The sequence below is a fragment of the Macrosteles quadrilineatus genome, unplaced genomic scaffold (assembly GCF_028750875.1).
Source record: "Macrosteles quadrilineatus isolate MER2022 unplaced genomic scaffold, UCM_ALF_1.0 Scaffold_6__1_contigs__length_79288215, whole genome shotgun sequence".
NCBI classification, from domain to species: domain Eukaryota; kingdom Metazoa; phylum Arthropoda; class Insecta; order Hemiptera; family Cicadellidae; genus Macrosteles; species Macrosteles quadrilineatus.
This window is the reverse complement of record NW_026542599.1, coordinates 11110722-11130905: the sequence shown is the minus strand read 5'-3', so window position 1 is coordinate 11130905 and position 20184 is coordinate 11110722. Positions and strand designations below refer to the sequence as shown.

General features: G+C 35.7%; 1 protein-coding gene across 2 annotated transcripts; it reads right to left on the bottom strand.

Moving 5' to 3' along the window:
• Positions 1-1957: 1957 nt before the first annotated feature.
• On the bottom strand, positions 1958-19561 carry LOC128997161 (protein VAC14 homolog). Of its 2 annotated transcripts, XM_054422747.1 has the most exons (16): positions 19378-19561; positions 16928-17081; positions 15956-16186; positions 14510-14727; positions 12717-12837; positions 11843-11966; positions 11030-11121; positions 10428-10574; positions 9410-9545; positions 7941-8061; positions 7150-7324; positions 5950-6068; positions 5419-5498; positions 3976-4123; positions 2755-2859; positions 1958-2137 (listed from the first exon to the last, which is right to left on the bottom strand). In XM_054422747.1, the coding sequence occupies exons 1-16, from the start codon at positions 19476-19478 to the stop codon at positions 1972-1974; spliced, it is 2238 nt and encodes a 745-aa protein (XP_054278722.1). In that variant the 5' UTR covers positions 19479-19561; the 3' UTR covers positions 1958-1971. The 2 variants fall into 2 exon arrangements, with proteins under 2 accessions (XP_054278722.1, XP_054278723.1); XM_054422748.1 differs by lacking the exon at positions 2755-2859.
• Between the last annotated feature and the right edge of the window lie 623 nt (positions 19562-20184).

Sequence of the window (20184 nt, the reverse complement as noted above, 5' to 3'; positions counted from 1 at the left end):
TCTGTTATCAGTCAGCAAGACAGCAAAGAAGAATCATCTGTTTTCTGGCCTGGGATGTAAAATTGACCTTCAATGGTATTGTTAAATTCATTGGACGTTTGCATGGGGATTTATATATTTTCTTAACATGCATGCTATTAGTCCTGTACAACCCACTGTACAACTTGCATCTAAGAAAGATTTGACTTGAATGGCAAGGTCATCACAATCTACGCCGTGTTAAACAAGTTTAGAAGATGAATGGAATTAATTTGAATGGAGACATGGGTCTGTGTAATGAATGTGCTCTTGATAAATCTCATCAAGGTCTATTTCATTATGGTAAACTTGTCCTGAGGTGGTTGGTGAACTGATCAGTACAGATGTCTGCGGATCAATGGAGGTCACTTCTTTTGGAGGTAACCGCTATTTTGTACTGAAGACTAATACAATAAGTGTCCCCGTGTGTTATTCATAAAGAACAAAAGTGAAGTAGCTGATTCAAAAAGTGTATATGCATCTTTGTAGGTAAAGCAAAACAAGGTGGAAAGGTCATAAAAGAAATGTTGTTTGACAACAGGTTTGGATTCCTATCAAAGGAAACCACAAAAATCATTAAGGAGTATGGTATCAAGATATGTACAACTTCTACCGACTACCATTATTTTCAAATGGGGTCTCACAGACCCGGGGTTTCGGTTAGCGTCAGCCTGGGTAGTGTTAAAGGTATAAGTGTTAAAGCATTGACCAATAAAATGGTGGAGTAAATCAAGATAAAAGCTCGGTCACCAAAACAATCATCTCCTAGAACAATCCACAAACTCGCCTACTCACTGTCCACGACCAGACTGTCCTGTCCTAGACTACTCGACTCTCGTGGAAAATCCACTATACCCGAGTATGCGACTGATAAGCCGAGTCCAAGGGTGCTGGCTCATTCCGCCGCTTCCGCTGTTGATCTCAACAATGTGTGTGGTAATAGAACAATATCTTACCCCCCTAGGAAAACGGCCCATTACAATATCTTCAGATGCCATCGTCTTCTTTTAAGGCAATACATTGATTTCAATAACACGAAAAACAAACATTTTTTTCAGCAATACCTTCTTAATTTCATTTACATTTGTAGCTAATCTAATATGGTCAACAAGCCATTTCTTCAATCTATACTATATAACTATGACATGTTGGGAATTGCAAACGGTTAGAGTTCATTTTATTTTAAACAGTTTTAGAATGTTCATTTTGAGATGAGCTCCTGTTTAGTAAGTTGTAGGAAAATCTTTTAGTTTAACTGTTGAATCCCTGAGGTTTTTAAAATTTATAAGTTTTGATAGAAAATATAATTTTTCCTAACAAACTCAATTTTTAGCGATGAAAAATAATATTCACCACAGACAAATGTAATTTTCAATGTTAACATTAAATCATCTTTAGGTTTCTGAGATTCAAGTCAAGATTCATCATTGGACCAAATTGTGTTAAGCAGAATTCGTTACCATAGATACATAGGACTTCATTGACAAAATTTTCTTTGGATGTGACAGATTGTTGTTTAAATTAAATCAATTATTTGTTGAAAATGTGTTGGTTGATGCAACATGTTGTTCCCCGAGTGAGCGTGGGATTGATGGCTCTCGTGTCTGCTCACCAGTTCAACGAGCGCAAAAATCAAGAGGAATATTTCATAAGAATGAACAAAATTCACAACCAGGAGGCAAGAAGAAACCCTCATCCTGCCTTAAAACGTTAGCTAAATTTTCTGGACTCATTCTAGTTGAAATTACTACTACAAACCCACAGCATTTTTGAAACAAGTAGTCCATACAAGCAATAAGTACTAATTATCTAAGTACAAAAAAAAACTAAATAACTTGTACTTAGTATCACTAACCAAAACTGCAGTATGGTACTTTAAACAGCTGATCTGTTAAACAAATATTATTAGTTAGGCAATATAACAATAAATTTTTGCAAATCTTATTACAAAAACTATGTTTCTATATTTTTTACTCCTTTTTCTAACATTGCAACACTCCTAGCAGCGATTTTGTGCTGGCGATGTTTTTCTTGAACTTGTACAAAATGTTCGACCAACTGATTGAAGTCTATCGAGTTGTTGGCTTCTTTTTTCACCTCTTTTGGCTTTGATTCTTGTCTGAAAAGTCACATTGTTTTCAGCTTTTCTTAACATTCTTATACCATCCATAACTTTATACAGCAGATACAAAAAGAAAAATGCCAAATGCAAATACCAGAAATGAAACAAAAACCAGTAAACTTCTTCTAAAGCCTTAAGAGAGGATTCTGACGTTTGAAAATTATCAGTGATGTTATATATATATATATTTTAAGAGTTTGGCGGCCTCTTTTAACCATGTATTTGCCCGTCCAAATAGACTACAGATCTGTGCGTGGAAAGTATCCAGCAAAGCATGGGGTAACTGAACTGTGAACTGGGTGAACTGAACTGATAAAATGTTTTCGGCAGTGACCAGGATCCGAACCCATGACATCGCTGCCTTGGGCCCGAAGTCCGTGACGCTACTGACTGAGCTGAGTTAAATGGAGTCTTCAATGAAATCTGTGGCAACACAAAGACGGGGATCATGAAATTGAAGTAGATTTGAAACAGATGACAGAAGCATCAACTTAAAATCTCAAATTGAAGCAGATTTTAGGCAAGCATTGACTGAGATTACAAAAATTGCAACACCATAACTTCTAATAAACCACACCGTCCACAAGAAGCCAACCCAAAACTTGAGTACAAACCTTCCGGTAACACTGCTGATTCTCCTGCGTAAAAAGCTAGTTTCGTTCAACAGTGGTGATTGGGGAGGTTGTAGTGCTTGAGCAGGTGTTGCGACTAAGTTATCTCTAAAAGCCGACAACAAGGGTGTAAAGTGAAACAAGCACATGTTAAAGGAACAGAAAGAAATACCAGAGATAGGTTGTTTTGTAAATAGAGGCTGTATATGCGATGTGTGTATAGCTTCTTAGTTCTCATGTATGCCACAACAAGGCTCCTTCTCACTTACTGGTATTGTCGTGAACAGAACGGCGCCATTAGCATGTCTGTAGCTGTCGTGCTCCCTTTCATGTGTCTAGAAAATGTTTTAAATGATGAAAACTCCTGCCGCATGCGAGATAAGGTCAGTGGTATGTTTTTTACCACAAGAAACATATCCGATGCTGACATTTATCGTCAGATGACTGAAGGTTATGGCCTTAATGCAAAGATAGAATGTTAAGTGCTGTAATGGGTTAGGGAGTTTAAAAAAGGCTGTGTGTCCATTTCAGAATATATTGAATTGTATTTTTGGTCGTGAAGCAGACTTTTTAAAGAATACCACAAAGGAAATTGTTTCCACAGCCTTTTTAAACTCCCTAACCATTTCTGCACTTTACCCTCCTAACTCATTGCATTAGGGGAAAAAAATATCAGTCATCTGGCTATGAATTTCGGCATTGGATATGTTTCTTGCAGTAAAAAACACACTGCCAAGGTGTTTATAAGGTGGAGGTAGGTTTCACTCACCTTATCTGTTATCTCAGGTATAACACAGTAAAGTGAACTTCTCAGCTACATAGCTGCAAATGATGCCGTTCTTTTCATAAATGATGCCTGTAAGCAGGGAGGAACCTTGTTGTTGCATCGTAAACTAAGAAGCACAAACGCCCCTTACTTTAAAAACAACCCTCAACCGTCCTTTGAAAAAGGCCTTGTTTAAATGAATCACAGTTACAGTTTCGCTCTCACTAATCAAACCCTTTAGGCCTAAAACCTAAAATAAACTATGGCTTTTACTATTCAGTATTGGCTTTGAATAATCCACTAAGTTTTTGCTTCAACTTATAAAGATGAAATATTAACCCTAACAGTAAAGATAGGATATTTAAGTTTAGTTCAGTTCTTTAAAAATGGTGGTTAAGCTTAAGCTAAAAAGTGTTAAGGAATGTTGCTCTGGTTACTACTAATGAAAACAGACTCACTGGTGGTACAGCTGTAGTCTGGGAATACAGTCCAGTCTGTGACGTAGTGTATGGAAGGCATCAGCTTGTGGTAACAACATGAGTAGACCATACAGTGCTCGTACAAGGTGTTCATTGTGCGGAGCGTCTAGCAACTCCAGCCTCAGATCTAGCAACATTACAACTTCAAATAAAACCTTTATTATCCACGTTAGAGAATATTATTCATTCCATCAACATAAAGTGAAGCCAGCTAAACCGGCATCTAAAGGTAAAAAATTGTTAGCTTTTCAAGCCATATTAGTACGTTCGGCAGAGTCCAGAGCAATCTACAGGATGGAAGAGTAATTGGCAGAGTAGGTTGCACTCAATGGAATGCTAGAATTTGTATATATTGATAATTTTGTATCACTAATTAGACAAGAGAAAGGAAATTAAACACAGTATACAACCCCCCCCCCTCTAACAATTTTCTATTGGAGCTTTAAATTTAATTTGTGGTATTTTCATAATCCTTGCAACAATGATGTTTTTAGAAGACATCCAGTAATCGAGCACTACTAAATTTCCGATTGTCCCGGATTAGCTAGCATACCGTACTAAGTTAGCACCAGACAGTGGTTTTGCTTCTCCTTATTATAGAAATATTTAAGTATGGTGCTGAATGGTGGGGAATAATACTGTGATAAAATGTGTGACTTCTTCTCTGGCTATGTTATTTTCTGCTCAATTTTTTCTATCATGCATTTTCTTGTAATGGAAAAGTGGTTACAGTGATTACAATTTACTAGTGCACCTGTTGCTCGAATTCGAACAATTGCTGAATATTAAAGGCGTTTTTTTTTTATGAATAACAGTCACAATTTCCGTTGACTTAGAAGAGTCAACTCAAAGATATCAATCACTCCACTCCAGTTATCGAAACCAAAAACGAACTCAATCTGAAAACGAACACTCTTGTTTGTATCATATGTGTTTACTATGAACAGCTGCAATTAATACAAATTATTCTTCTGTTTAAGTAAACAAATCTTTTCTTCATAAGAAATACGTTGGGATTTTGATGGCCTGTGGGGCAAAGCCCGAAGACTTTTATTACAGGAATTTGTGAAAGGGGGCGTTTACACAAAAAATACTTAATTTTGACACCTCGTTAGTAAAAATCTATCAATTATTAACGGAGGAGTAGTGTTTTGTAGAAATCGCCTTCACGTATTATATATAAGGATTTTTATCGCCGGGGGAAAAGTATCAAGGAAACTAAGTACCACTGTAATTTGACTCTCCTACAGTAACAAAATAGGAAATTAACAAAAATTCTTATTCACGCAAACATTCAGGAAATAACTAATGGTACTGTTGTCAAATAAAAATAAAAATAAGGTTAAAACTTAAAATGGACTTCTGGTTCAAATTATATCTATTGACCATCCCAAATCAATAAAGATATACATACAGACTTACATGTAAATATCGGCGATTCTAGAAGTTGTATTAACCTGTCAACTTCTTTCAACAAGTCCACAGTGATTTCAAGGTTTCCACTGAAATAAGGCTAAGGACTGTAAATATTTCAGTTTTGCTATTTTAATGAAACTGTAAATGATCAACAAAAAAGGAAAGTAAGAGTAACACTCTCTTTAATCTAATCTGAAGAAGTCCTATAATAGGACAAAATTTGTTTTGTTTTTTTGCCTTTTATTGTCTTATTGTGTATCTACTGTTCCCCGGACTCAAATTTTCTTAGATTAGCTATCTGAACTATTACTCTTTAAAAAATCACGTTGTCATTGTTCTATTGGGTTAAATAAATGTCTGAATAAACTTGTATGACCCTTGGATTAATTATTAGCTGTATCAGAATACTTAATGTGACAATGTAACCTATTTCATGGATTGTTTTTTTCACAAACATTATGTATTGGCATTAGTAATACAATGTATGTTGACTTCAATAGAAGAATTATTATTATTATTTAAGATAGGGAAGGATACAATATCCTGATGAGTTCGCAGACGTGAGCATAGTTCTGCGTCAACAGACACAGAGCGATGGTAGCCACAGGGTTGTGACACCAACACTTGTACAGACTCAGGAACAGATATCGGCTCTCCTACGCAGAACACTTGGTGTCAAAGATTGAAAATAGTTGGAGGTGTCTGTAAATTAAGATCTCCATCTTCCATCAAGGCCCAGCAAATTAGTTCAAATCTGAGGCCATATTGTTTACTTCTGTACTACATTACTATTCTAGGTGGTTCCCACTATTAATCATAGTAGCCATAAACTATTAATGTTTATGATACTTTACTTGGTAGGCTGTTCAACAGCCGTATTTGAGGCAATAACCAACTTTAGGAGAATTTTGCATGTGGATCGCTGTGTGAAGACAAAAACTTGCCTTACTGATAAGGGATGCTTCAAAGATTATAAATCTTGGTAGTTTTAAACACACTGATAAGTGAAGTAAGTTTCCTTAATTTTGATCACTGTCTTGATGGAAGCTAATGAACACTCACTACCAGCCCTGTGCTTATATGACTTCTGCGAGCTGCCTTATGCACATTTCCTATTTCTAAACACATTACACTCCTGTCAACCAGCAACGGTTTTTTAGTAGGGTTTGACCCCCCTATGTAGTAAAGAACACGGTGTCAGTCTCAGATTATAACAAGCCGGTTTGGCCGTGACAGGAGAATAGTGGAAACTTTAATTACAAACAGCCCTCGTAAATTAGCATTGTGTCAATAATGTGATAAAGGGTAACAGATTATCAAAAACATATTATACAGTAAGGGAAAATTGAAAATTTTTTGGACCACTGGAAGTAATACAAGACTTAACCTAAAAGATTTAAGCAAATTTTTGATTTCAGTTGTATCTACGTCTTGGACTAATGAAAATAGCCTAGTAGGTACTCAAAAATTAACCCATTGGCTTATTAAATGTTTTGGTTTTAAACTTAATGTTATATATATTGCTTATTGCCAAAACTTTAAACAATAGCTAGCAGTCAACAGTTTGTATCACAGTCATATAAGACATATGAAGCAGCTCCCCCTCACATATTACTTTAGTATTAGTACCAATCACATATAGTTTTTTAGCAATTAAATAACCATTACTAATTATTAGTCCAATAATTTCATTTATCAATCACATTATTGTTGTTAGAGTAAAATTAAAACCCTCACCTCACTCTTGAGGTCTTTCAACTGTGACCGCAGCTCAAACAGTTCCGATGACGTCAGCAATATCATGTTGAGTGTCTCGATCATGATACTGGCGAACTTTAGGTTCTCTTCAGTCATCAGGATCTGAGCCAGCGTCAGATAGATGTCCTTGGAGTTCAACAGGACACACAGCTGTCTGGGACAACATCAATGTTAAATATAACAAATAAAACATTCCTTACGGTTGATGTAAGTGATGCGTCACAATATTGCACTAACCATATTTCAAGTAAAGATTCAGATTAGCGGAGAGGTTGAAAAGCTTGCCTCCGCCCTGAGAAAAGTGTCGGTGGCGTCGTCCCGTAATCCGGCTACTAGGAGGTCACAAATTGTGGATATTTATAGAGAGGCACTGATGCGATACTCCAAGGTGCGGATTAACGTCCGCACTAGTGAGTACTACGACTATCCGCAGTACTATCCTGATAATTAGACCAATTCGTTAATACCAAGGCAAGAATGTGGTTTGGATTACACTATAAAACTGCAGGTCCCTTAGTTGCCATTAGCTGTTAGTGCTATTAATTAACAGCTGTGTCTAAGGAATATGTCGGCCTTAGTCACTAACAAGACTACAAGATCGCACTACTCATCTTATACACTCATCCTTCACTCATATTTGGGTTAAAATACACACATAGTGGCGTCCCCATCTTAAATTGATAATTGATAATTGAAAGTCAGTAGCTTTTTGATGATTTTAACCTGAACCCAGCTGTTTTTATGAAGGCTTGTCTAACAAAGTTTATTACCTGATTATAAAAGAGCCTCGGTCCTCAAGCAGGTGTTTATCACAACTAAACTGTTTAAGCAGACTCGTGATGAACTTGGTGAAGTAAGGGTTCATCAGCTGTTTGCTCTCACCGTGGTCTTCTGAAAGAACAAGAAGAAATTACTGAAGTAAGACACATGTGTTTATAATAGGGATGGGCCGATTCCGATTCTCGATACCAAGATGAAAAAGGTCGGACAAAATATAACTGAAATATAACGTTTTTGGTGTAAAAATAAGGCAAAGTTAGTCGGGGAACACTTAATTTTGCCTGATCTCAAAACTAAAAAACTTTCTATTCAGTTATTTGTCGTCCGATATTTTTGATCTTGGTATCGTTTGATAAGGAGTTAAAAAGGCTAAAAAAAGTATCCTTGACATTTTTTCATAGAATTAGACGTTAAACATTCAAACGGCCGCCATTTTGAAATTTACAATCGGACCAACTTAATTATTTTGTCTATAATATGTCTTGTGTATGTTAACATGCTTACCAAATTTCATTATCATCGAATTAAAAACTTCACACAAAAAATAAAAAAAAAATATAAAAAAATGGCGGATATCTGGGTTTATGCATTTTCGGACATACCTTCTCATAAACTTTTTTCTTCCTTTTAGTATGAGGATTCATTTCCCAAAGTTCTAAAACGTTTTTATGGACACCCTGTACATGTACTGCATTTCAGTTGTTGTGGACGTAGTTTTACAAGAACCCATCAGATAGCAGCACTGAACAGTAGGCTCTCAGTATTGCAAAATGGAGGGAAAAAGTAGGGACGAAAAATCCGGATACACCATAAAGAAATATTGCAAAAAGGCGTCAAGCAAATTTTTGAGGTTAGGTTCCTTCCATAGTACTTTACTGCAGTAATTATTATCATTATTCCATTCCATTTCACTAAATCCAAGCCAAAACCTCACACTACACTGAATTTGAAACAATCCCTTCCACCAATAAAATAGTCGTATCTGAAAACGTGAAAACAAATTATACTGGATTAAAGTATAAAACTAGCACAACAAGCGGCAAGCGGAAACAACGTTCCTCGTGCAAGGCTGAGCTCACACTGAAGCAAGATTGTTGTTATGCAAGAAGGATGACATTTCCCGCCCTGCGCAAGTGGTGCCAGTACAGCGGGACGAGAATTCCACTAGCTCTGAACCTTGACTTAACTACCTTGAAGAAGTGCAGGTAACTCTCTAACACTTTCTCTACACCTGACAAAGTGTCCCAGGGGTGAAATATTGTGTGTTCAGTATGATACATTATGGTCTACTTGCAGTTTTTTACCGTAAGCTAGCTGCTAGCTGATATCCACCTTATTCTAAGTGAGCATAAGGTTTATTTTTGATCTTGTCTCCATTCATTGACCACATACTTTACCTAAAATTTATCACAGCTAAAATACATAGATTCAACAAAAAGACCAAAATAAAAGTAAATACCTGCTAGTTTATTGTCAGTCGGATGCCTTGACATTACCTCTGCCAAAACTTCTAGGTCGTTCTGAACCACTTCGTCTGATGAATCGCTCAATACCTTCAGCAGGATGGGGAACAATTCATCTACGTGACACATCATCTATAACACACATTGACTTAGTTGTAAAGTATGTGGAAAAATCATTAGTTCATTTGACAAGTTTAGAACTACTACGCTTAGCTTCGGGTTGACCAAGGTTGAAGTAAATAACTCCAAAGGTCAATTAAAAGGGGCAATCCCTAAATATGTAAAAGAATAAAGTGCTATTCATTTGGAATTATATTCATTATTCCCAAGTTGTGCGTGCATTATTTATAAAACAAACTACACTTATCTCTTTTTTCCTAAGTATTGACAATAGAAAAGTCACAAATAAACCCAAAACACGTTAAAGTAAAATACTTTCCGACGAGGTGACTGCGGGATGAGCCGACGGTCACGCCGCGAGCCTTGGGCATGTTGACAATGGTGCCGTGATCGCGGGAGATGTTCAAGATGACGCCATACCCAGGAACGTCGGATAATTCAGAAGGTCGGATAACCGAGACTCTACTGTAATAGTAATAGCTATTTACCTTACAAGTGTAGTAAGAGCGTTTTTACATCACGCAGGTGAATGTTGTGCAACGAGCGGAGGTTGCAATATACAGGAGGTTACGAACAATATTTTTCATTATCCATTTCACTCATCTTCTAACAGTAACGGTGAGGTTCATTTACAAACAAAAGCTAGGTTAGGAAAATTCTTCAAAACATAACAATAAAATTCAAGCGCACAGCTGATTTCTAGCGTTGAACGTCGTTGGCTCCATAGAGGTATATTTTTTAAGTTAATCACTCAATGTTATTTAAATGGGTTTCATTACATCACCGAGTGAGTTTTTTTCAACTTTACATCACTCGAGAAGTAACGAAGTTATATACATCACGCTTGGGATAGGGAAGTTTAACATGGCGGGTTAGGTAAAAGTATTAACTCACCCTGTGAGGCAACTTAGTGTGTAGATGATAGATCCACCGCAGCACTGCCACCTTGGTCTGTACAGAGTTGTGGAGCAGCTGTCTGGTCAAAACATTGACTACGGACGGCAGATCAAGTTGCGAGTCCATCCCACTGTCTCCTTCCGTCTACGACAAGAGTCAATAAGTCAGTTTTTAAAATGTAGAGTGTAATAGTTGAGTTTCTCTTACAAATTAGCATCAACTATCCTGATTTTGGTTATGGTCATTCATTGTACAATTTATTGGTTTTGGAATTGATTGTAAACAAAACATGATATAGTAGCTTTCAATGTGTTAAATTTCAGTGTTCTTAAATTAAGTTCAGGTATAGTAATTTGGAGCATCCATCATACCTCCTGAAAATAAAAATGCGTCCCCATTATGATCTGCTTTCCTCCCTTCCCACAAATTGTAATTCCAAACCCAGTAAAAACCCACACTTAAATATCAACCGAATAAACATTTTTGCGATATAAGTTATTATATGGCGATATTGGATCTCTTTCACGATATCATGAAAGTAAGTTATAAACCTTATTGCCATCGGTTCAGGACGACCAACTTAGTATTTACATACGTACCTTAACTTCTACGGGTTCAGGTACAAAGTCATCTTCTAAGGATATCAACTTCATGAGGCTGTAGTTAACTGCCTTTGCTGTATCCTTGATATCTGTGTCGACAGTAGTTATGGAATAATATCAACAATTGTTTGGTTACGTACAAAAAGCACCATCACTAAATAGAGTTTTTATCTTTATGGTTCAAATGAAGCAAAACTTAAAAAAATTATAATTTTTGAACAGTTTATATACCTAGTACCTGGAACACTGTCTTAACAATAAGGAGACAAATTTTAACTTCAAAGTCATCCACAATCTGTGGTTTATCAGCATTTAAAAAGTGATTGATTGCTACCCCTAACACAGCCCTAAAGAAGATACATTGGTGTGAAATATATAGCTTTAAAGGCTAGTTCATAGATCCTTACGTAGCAAAGCGCTAAATTTTTGCTTGAAAACAAGGGTGTCCCAATATTCAAAAGTTTCAATAGTTGAACAATTGTTATTTGATTTTGGCTTGATATTTATGGGTACATCCGAGGATTCAAATAGTTAGTAAGCCGAGGAATAAATTCCTAATGACTAAAAAAAATAGTAATTTTAATTGTGTTGTTTTATTTCATCCTTGAACCTGATTTGAACCCAGAGCTGTAAACTTGTTCCATTTGTCACTACAGTACACGGGGCCCAAAATTTATAATAAACTGCAACTAAGTATCAAACAAATTCAATCATTAACCAAATTCAAAACCCATTTAAAACCGTGGCTATTTGAGAAGGCATTCTATTTAATAGCTTGTTAAGCTGATATGCTATAAGTGGAAAGGATACTTTTCCTGGCGTCTGTGTCGAAAGCCAAGCAAGGCAGGATGGCCATCATGATACCAGATGTGAACGGAAGCATCTCTTTGCCAGCGAGCTGCACAAACTCCTTGATCCAAGTGATGGCGGTGAACTGAGAATTGAAACCAAACATTCAATCAAAAATCAAAATACTTTTTAATCCAAACATAAATACAGATCACAAAATGCTACAGTAATAGGTTTAGTCTGGTTTCAGAAAATGTAGGGTTAAAAGTACAGTTGTAACTGTAACTATTACTGTAACTGTGGAAAAATCGGAACTTTCCAAAAATTTAAATGAGACAAATTATGATTAACATAAAAGGCTCGAACATGGATGAGTAACACTTTTGAGTGCTGGGAAACATATTCTGCCAATTTAAAGGTCTACTAGTTATCGAAACGGTATGTGGAAGTAGATTCTCCCTCTGACAAGAGGTTTTCAACTGCAAGGAAGCAAGTACTTGCAGCATATTTAGGCTGCAGTCTTAGCGGAACTTGGGCATTTAACTTAGCCTCTTCGCTATTTAGGGGGTGTATTTTAAAGGAGGGTCCAGTTTTCACTTTGGATCCAAATTTATACAAGATATCCCATTTACAGAGGGATCTGCATCAAACACTACAGGATGACTTACACAAAGATTGCTAGTATTCCTTGTGGGCTCAAATAAAAATAAATATAACATCGGCAACTGGGAGTACCCCAATCAACGGTGGACTAGTACATGTGATTAATCTTAACTCAAGTGGTAGTTGGACTATTCAGTTACCACAATCGAATAGCTAGTTTGAAGAATCACAAGACTAAGCCTTCTGCTCACTAAGCAGACGAACACACTTGTTTAATTCCGAAGTAGGTTACCTGTACAAGATCATCAGTGGCTTGTGAGTGGCTGATGAGAATGTTGATCATTCCAGCAAAATCTACTCTTCCAGGGTCTTGCTTAATGCTCCTCAGGAACTCGCTCAGAACGTTTTCACACCTGACAAGAAAAAATAGGCCGAAGTTAAAAGGTGTTTTAAATGTAAATTTATATTTCTGGTGGCAGTCATGTAGTTTGGACGATAATCGCAGGGCCAAGGTAATAATTTTATTTCTAACTATAGTTCTGAAAAGCCTAAGGTGAATAAAAAGTGGATTATATGTTTTAAGCCAGGTGCAGTAGCTGGTACTTCTGTTGAAAGATTTCTCACAAATGGGCCCTTTGTGAAATAACAACAATTCATTTTCTGACTATAAATCCAAACAAAACAATGCAATTTTGTGGTTTGTCCAAAAATTTCTGTTATTTTATAAAATTTCACCTAAATTGGTAAATGTTTACTTTCTAATTTGCGACGATCAAATATGTAAACGTGAATAAAATGTGTAAGCGTTGTCCAATCTGAATTCAATTTGGTATAAATTAACAGAAGTTCAAGTTGTATTTTTAATACTAAAGAAAGTTAAAGAAATATTAAAATTGTTGCTGTTGGGCTCCGTAGTCCTCTTTAGTGTGAACTTAATCGAGCGGCAGTAACATGGGCTGCCTCACCAGTGATAAATACTGAACTTAGGACACCGACCCAACTCTTTAAGCTACGGTACCAGGTTAAAGCTCTTTAAGCTCTATAGGCTGTCCAAAACTATAATAGAGTTTTATTTCTCATGATGACATATTCTATTGAGACATTTTATCTTCTGATTTGTAGCTCAGGTATAAAATTTAAATCAAATCTTATGTCCTGACCTCATACATCCACTCGTACAATACGAGAAGTAAACAGGATGTAAATGTACCCTTTGTTAGGCTTAAGAAACGATGACATTGTAAGCCTTAAACTATTTAATATGTTCTCTTGTACAGCCCGGAACCTTCCAAGTAAACAATTCAAAAGGGGCGTGGAATGTCTCCTCCTGGCCAACCCAATTGAAAGTATCTATTTTTTTAAATTGAAAAAAGAATATGTAAGTACTTTTTTTACTATTATGTTTTCAACATGTTTAGCCCCTGAATCACGTAATTTACTAATAAAAGGTTAAATACCTGTAGTACTTGTCCGTGATCCTGTGTTATGTTTTGCCGAGTGTGCTGTTTGGTTTTTCACTCTTTGCATAGCGAGTTTCAGGACTTTTTCATTTTTCACCTGACACATTATGTATTTCTTTTTTTTTTTTGTATTATATGATGTTGAAGGAATTGTTTTATTTATCAAATCTTTAATGTATATTTCAAAATGTACTAGAATTACTGACGTTTTCCAATGACTTTGTACTTAAAGTTCTAAAGGAAATAAATTGATCTTATGTCTTACAATCCTACACACAGTGACACATGTACAGTTTAACCCAAAAGTCTTCCACAGTAAACTTGTTTGTTAATTAGTAACCTAGTTAGAGATCATTTAAGTTGCATTGAATATCCTTATGATTTGGATTATTTGATTTTGGAAATGAGTGATGGCTTATATTTCCAGAGAGAAACATAATTTTAGGAGGTTTAGAACCCCCCCCCCCCTCAAAAATCATACCATCATCTAGATAAATATTTAACAGTAAACCTACAGACTGATTTTTTTTGTTTTTTATTAAATTTTCATTTAAACAGCTGACTAACAAATAAAACTCATATCAATGTTAAGTCTGGAAAGTAGCGTACTGGTACGTTGACTTACATTTTCTTGATTTCCAATGTCGGATCAGCAAGGATGACGAAAAGACCGTCCAGAATCTCAGGAAGGAAAATTATGAGGTCTATGTCAGGCACGGCGTCCAAGACGGATATCCAAGATATTATGAACTGTCGTGCAAAAGTGTTCTTGGTTCTAATCCTATCACGAAGCGATGGCATGAATCCGACCAGATCAAAAGTGGCACTCTCCGTCACTATGTCCTGAAAATATCATTGAATAATGTAATAGAAAACACCCTTGTCATAGCAAGCCTGCAGACTAAGCGAACTCCCATTTGCCTGAGTGGATTTTCACTAAAATATTCCAAAAATTGTCAGATTCATTCCTTGCAAACTACAGCAGTTTAGGCCTAATTATTCTCCTCTACTTATAAGCTCCACAAGATGATAGTTTATCAATATGGTGGTAGGCAATTGAATGGTGACTTGTCAATAGTGTCTTATTAAAAATTTTTCCACACAACTTGATTTACAACTTTAGTTAAATTTTAAAACTTTAATGATTCTAGCTCTCTCAAGTTTTGTACATAAAAATTGGTCAATATGATTACAAAAATACACATTGGTTTCACTTAAATAGACCAAATTTTAAAACAGCCTATTAGAAAAGTTTTTCAACATTTAAATGTTTATAGTCTCATCCTCATGCTAGTTCATGACTTTTGAATATTTATTAAATAAAGGTTTTGAATACACATTTGATAAATACTTTATCTCTACCTGCATTGGACACACCACAAATTCAGTTTGTGGCTTTATTAGGGTAAGGAAAAAACTTTAAAAATAACACACGGCAAAAATAACCTGAGTTTTTTTTATTATAATGTTTGTTGTTGGAACATGCTTCACAGATGGGAAATGAGTATTTTCCAGAGTATTTCCTTGCACAATAAATCTACACAAACTTTATACTCTACACACACAATAATAGTTCTTCCTATCCTAGTGTGTTACATTAGAACCCCAAACCTAGCTTGGTAGAAAAAAATCTCATTGACATTGAAACGATCTGACTGAATATAGTGAATAGTTTTGATAATTTAAAAACTATGTAAAACTAAGCGATTGACTAGTAATGTCTTGAAAAGTGAAAAAAATCAGCTAGATAATTAGAGAAAATCAGAGTCCAGGGGAGTCAAGACTAAACTCTTATTTTGAATGATGGGAAGGGGCGGACTCCATGTTCCACAGCTTATTGGACTCTGACTCCGATGTATATTCTGTGAAGAAGTCCTACAGGTACGCTTGACAAAATACCAGTGTTGTTTTGTATCTATCAGTTACAGGGCTATAATTTTCTGAGGTCAACTTGACCCCTTCCCTCAAAACTATTAACTAGACAATAGATTTTGTGTATCTTGTGCTTGTTTAAAAAGTCTGCTTACCCAAGAAGCTTAAATCCTTAAAAAAAATTCTATCCGTCACCAACCTTCATCAGCCTGTCCAAAAGTTCTGAGCCGTTTTTGACATTTTGGTCAGGGTCTGCGGCTAGGTTGGCTAGAGCGTTGAATATTTCAACAAAATGTGGCAACACAGCTCCTCTAGCGACTTTGACGACGTTGTAGAGACTTTCACAAGCGTAGTAGCGCACTCGGAGATCAGAGTGATTGAAGTTGGCCAAGATTGGTCTTATGAGACCTTCTGTGTACTCCGATGTATCCTGTAAATGTTATTGGGAGGGTAATTTCTTTAATAAGGGTCATTTGTGCATATAGCTTCTTAGTTCGAGTGTACAATACGAGGCTCCTTGCCGCTTACTGGCATCATTTGTGAACAGAATGACATTTGCAGCCCCTGTGTATACTTTGCTGTTCCTAGAAAATTGTTAAAATAATAGTATCTCCTGCCGCATGGACAATAAAGTCAGTGAATATGTTTTTGGCTATGAAAATGGAAATTTCCGAAGGAATTGTGTTTTTTGTGAATGCCTGGACTTCTCACCACAAAGAAAAGCCAGTAAAACCACAAAGAGAGTCAAGTCAAGTCAAATCATCTTTATTCACAATATGCACAGAGGGGGTCCATATAAGAGGTTTCCATCATTTTAAACACTCAGCGAAGCGTACTTAGCTACACAGCTGCTAATGACACCATTCTGTTTAAAAATGATGCCAGTAAGTGTTGAGGAGTCTCGTTGCAAACTACAGTCATATGTAAAACAGCCCAAACTTAAAAAACCACCCTCTTAAAACTAATACCTAATCAAAAAACTTTTAAGTTGTTCATCTTTTAGCGAATTTCCTATATAAGGAAAGCTATTTCACCCCATCGAAAGATAATAGGCCTAACTGAATTTTTTTATAGTATGAATCTATACAAAACATTGTTCTTAAGTAACTTACAATCAAATACGGTACGTTAATTAATTGTTAGCCTATGTAGCTTATATAGATAAGCTTACCTTTCCCAGCGCAACAGCCATTGCTGCAAGACCTATGAGACCACCTTTTCTCGAGTGAGGATTATTTTGCGAGTTTGCAAAGTCTTGGCCCAGTACTTTCAACAACCTCCGAATCTCCGCTGGTCTGTTCTTCGTTACCATGTCTTTCACCATCCTGAGTAATGTAAATAAGATAGTAATATAAATCCTCATTAATCTTGTCTCTGTTTTATTAACTTAAGTGGTTATTAGAAAATCACAAAATCCACAAACTAGTTACTAGATTCAATTTTAACAAATGTTTGCAATTCCTAAGACATCTTCAACGACCAAGGTTCAATCACTTGATGGCAAATATCTTTTTTTGTTTAAGGGTATCAAGGGGAGAGCTTTAGACTAGTTTAAATCGTATTAAAATAACAGACAAATAACTAGAAAACTATTCGCAATATGTAGAAATAACTATTGTCAAAAACAAAATTAAGGTAAATTTTACGTAATCATTGAAAAATTTAAAATATGGAGTGACACAAGGATCAGTCCTGGGACCACTGTTGTTCATATGTTATAGAGTACTAAGGGTTTACCAGATTTATTAGATGATGCTGAAGCCTATTTGCTGATGACATTAGATTACTTGTATCTGGTAATACCCATAAAAAAGTAGAGTCAATAGCAAATAACCAATTTCCATGTGTAAATACTTTTTTAAGAATTTAAATCTCATAGGAAATATAAATAAGACAAAGTGCATATTTTCTCCACATATCAGAGTAATAAACAAGTTCAACACAGAATTTTGATAATAGCAAAATGTATAGAACTGCAAAATTTTCAATTCCTAGGATTCGTATTGGACAAAAATTTAAATTGGAACATTCATATTGGACTGTAAAATTTCATCAAGGATGTTTGCTCTGGGGAAAATGTAAAAATTACTGTATGTCCTTTGAAAACATTAAAATAATATTTAAGTTTTTAACCCCCACATCTCTTTTGGCATAATTTTATATGGAGCTCAAGAAAATTTGGAACAAATATTTTCATTTAAAAAACAAGCACTTTGTAGCCTATCATGTTAATACATTCAAGATTGGAGAACTTCAATGAAAGAACAATTTTCAAAACTTGGTACTCTTACTGTTTTTTTCCCAATGTAGGTATCTTTGATGTACCGGTAATCTTGTTCGTAAATAATAATTTACCAAAATTCGAGACCTTGGGTTCATGCCACAGCTATGGGACAAGGCACAAATATAAAACCAGTTTTTCAAATCACAACTTAAAATTAGTTGATAAAAACCTTCATTTGCTGGGATTAAGTTTTATAAACTTCTGTCTGATAATCTTTTACAAATAACAGACAAAAATAAATTTTAAAAAACAACTAAAAGCTTTCATGTTGTCCAAGCCCGTTTATTCCCTAGATGAATTTGTTGGGGTCGACTGTGTTGTAAATTTGTAGGTTATCAGTTGTTGTATTTTTGTTTAGCCTTTTTATATATGGATATTTTTAACAATATAATTTAATTGTATAGGGTTTAACCATTCTGGTGCAACATGTTGTACTCTTGAATAAAGATTTTGTGACGATGACTATGACTAGGTGTTTCAAAAGGAAAATAATAATAGTGGTTCATTTTTAAAAAAGCCTAATGCTTTTACCGGTATTCATTTTTTAACTAGTACTGTAATTTGATAATATTTAACTTTTAACGAATTTCATATAGGCCAAGAGAAGAAGCTATTGCCTTAGGGGGAAGGGTAAGATCTTGACCCGAGACTGATTTGATTTTTCATTGTGATGCCCCCAGTGGTCAAAAACATTTTCTGTTAAAAGTTGCATATAGGCTAGGCCTATATGTATATAGGCCTAAAATATACCGTAGGCCTACACGATATCCCAGAACTCGCACTGTGTTGGGTGCTTGGTAGATTTGGAGGGAAGAAAGGGTGCCAAGCCGTGCCATGCGTGCAGTTAAAGCACAAGTACTTTATCGATAGGCCTACACGATCTATCGATTCAATTAGTAAGCCTTCATTAGATTTTTTTCACTATCAGCAAGTAAATTATGGTTAGTTAGGTTGGTAGTTGAAAATATCGATTAATGATCAATATTTTCAATCGATATTAGTGTAGCCTAGTTAAGAAACTGTACACGATAGGGGTTTAGGCTACATTTGAAAATTTCAACTTACCCCCAAACTACCCCTTTTGGAGTGATGGGGTGAAAGAAAAATTAAGTGGTAGGCCTACACCAAAAACTTCTTTTTTATCTATAAACATTCCCTGATTAGGTATTATAATTCTAGCTCTAGGTATTAATGAAAAAAAATAATGGGGGTGGAACTTTTGAGACACGCAGTATGTAGATAAGCAGAAATGCGTGAAAATAATCTTCTGACAAAAGAAACGTCATTTTTATAAATTATAAACAACAGGTTTTATTCATAACCTCTAAATTACTCACTTCTCAATTTCTAACGCTGCAGCCTTCCTTTTGTCGTACAATTTATCATTTAATGCTCTGACACAAGCAGGACTAAGAGGTGCGTAGTCTCTCTCCGACATTTTCAATCAGATTATAGACAAAATTGTCACTTTAGATTGAAAATAAACACACTTCGGAAATTGTAGCTGTGGCTGTGACAGTGACAGAGAGCGAGACAGCTGAAACAGCTGAGAGACGGTGACACTGGTGACAGTTCGTTCATCCATTTGGATTTGTTCCCTTCTAGTTCTAGTTTGCATGCTTCGGTTCAATAGACCAGACAGCCTCAATGTATATATGTTTTTAATTTGGGTATTGATTATAAGAAATACTAAGCACTCATTAATTTTTGGAGACGAAGGTTTGAAGCTGTTTACTATTTTTAAAGTTATTGTGGTACAGCTTTCATGCTCAAAAATAATTTTAAATAACCAATGAAATAAAATAGCTTCGTAAAAGACATTAATGTGTCTAACCTAAATAACAGCTTGCATGGATAAACCTCACTGTGACGACCAGCCCCTTCTGTCATTGACTGGGGGTATAATCAATGCTACTGTTGATCACGCCGACTAGAAGGTAAAAACTGGCTCAAATTGTTATTTGATTTGTTGATGCAGCATGCAATCGCCGATTACTTTTCTACCAAAGAACAGCTAGCAGGGCATCTATCGGGATAATCTTAATCTTATTGTGGTCGCCGTTGGTGAGCACCTATGAGGAAATCCTCCTGGGTGAGCACACTGACGACTGACGAGAGTTGTGGGATGAGGGGATGAGGTCGGC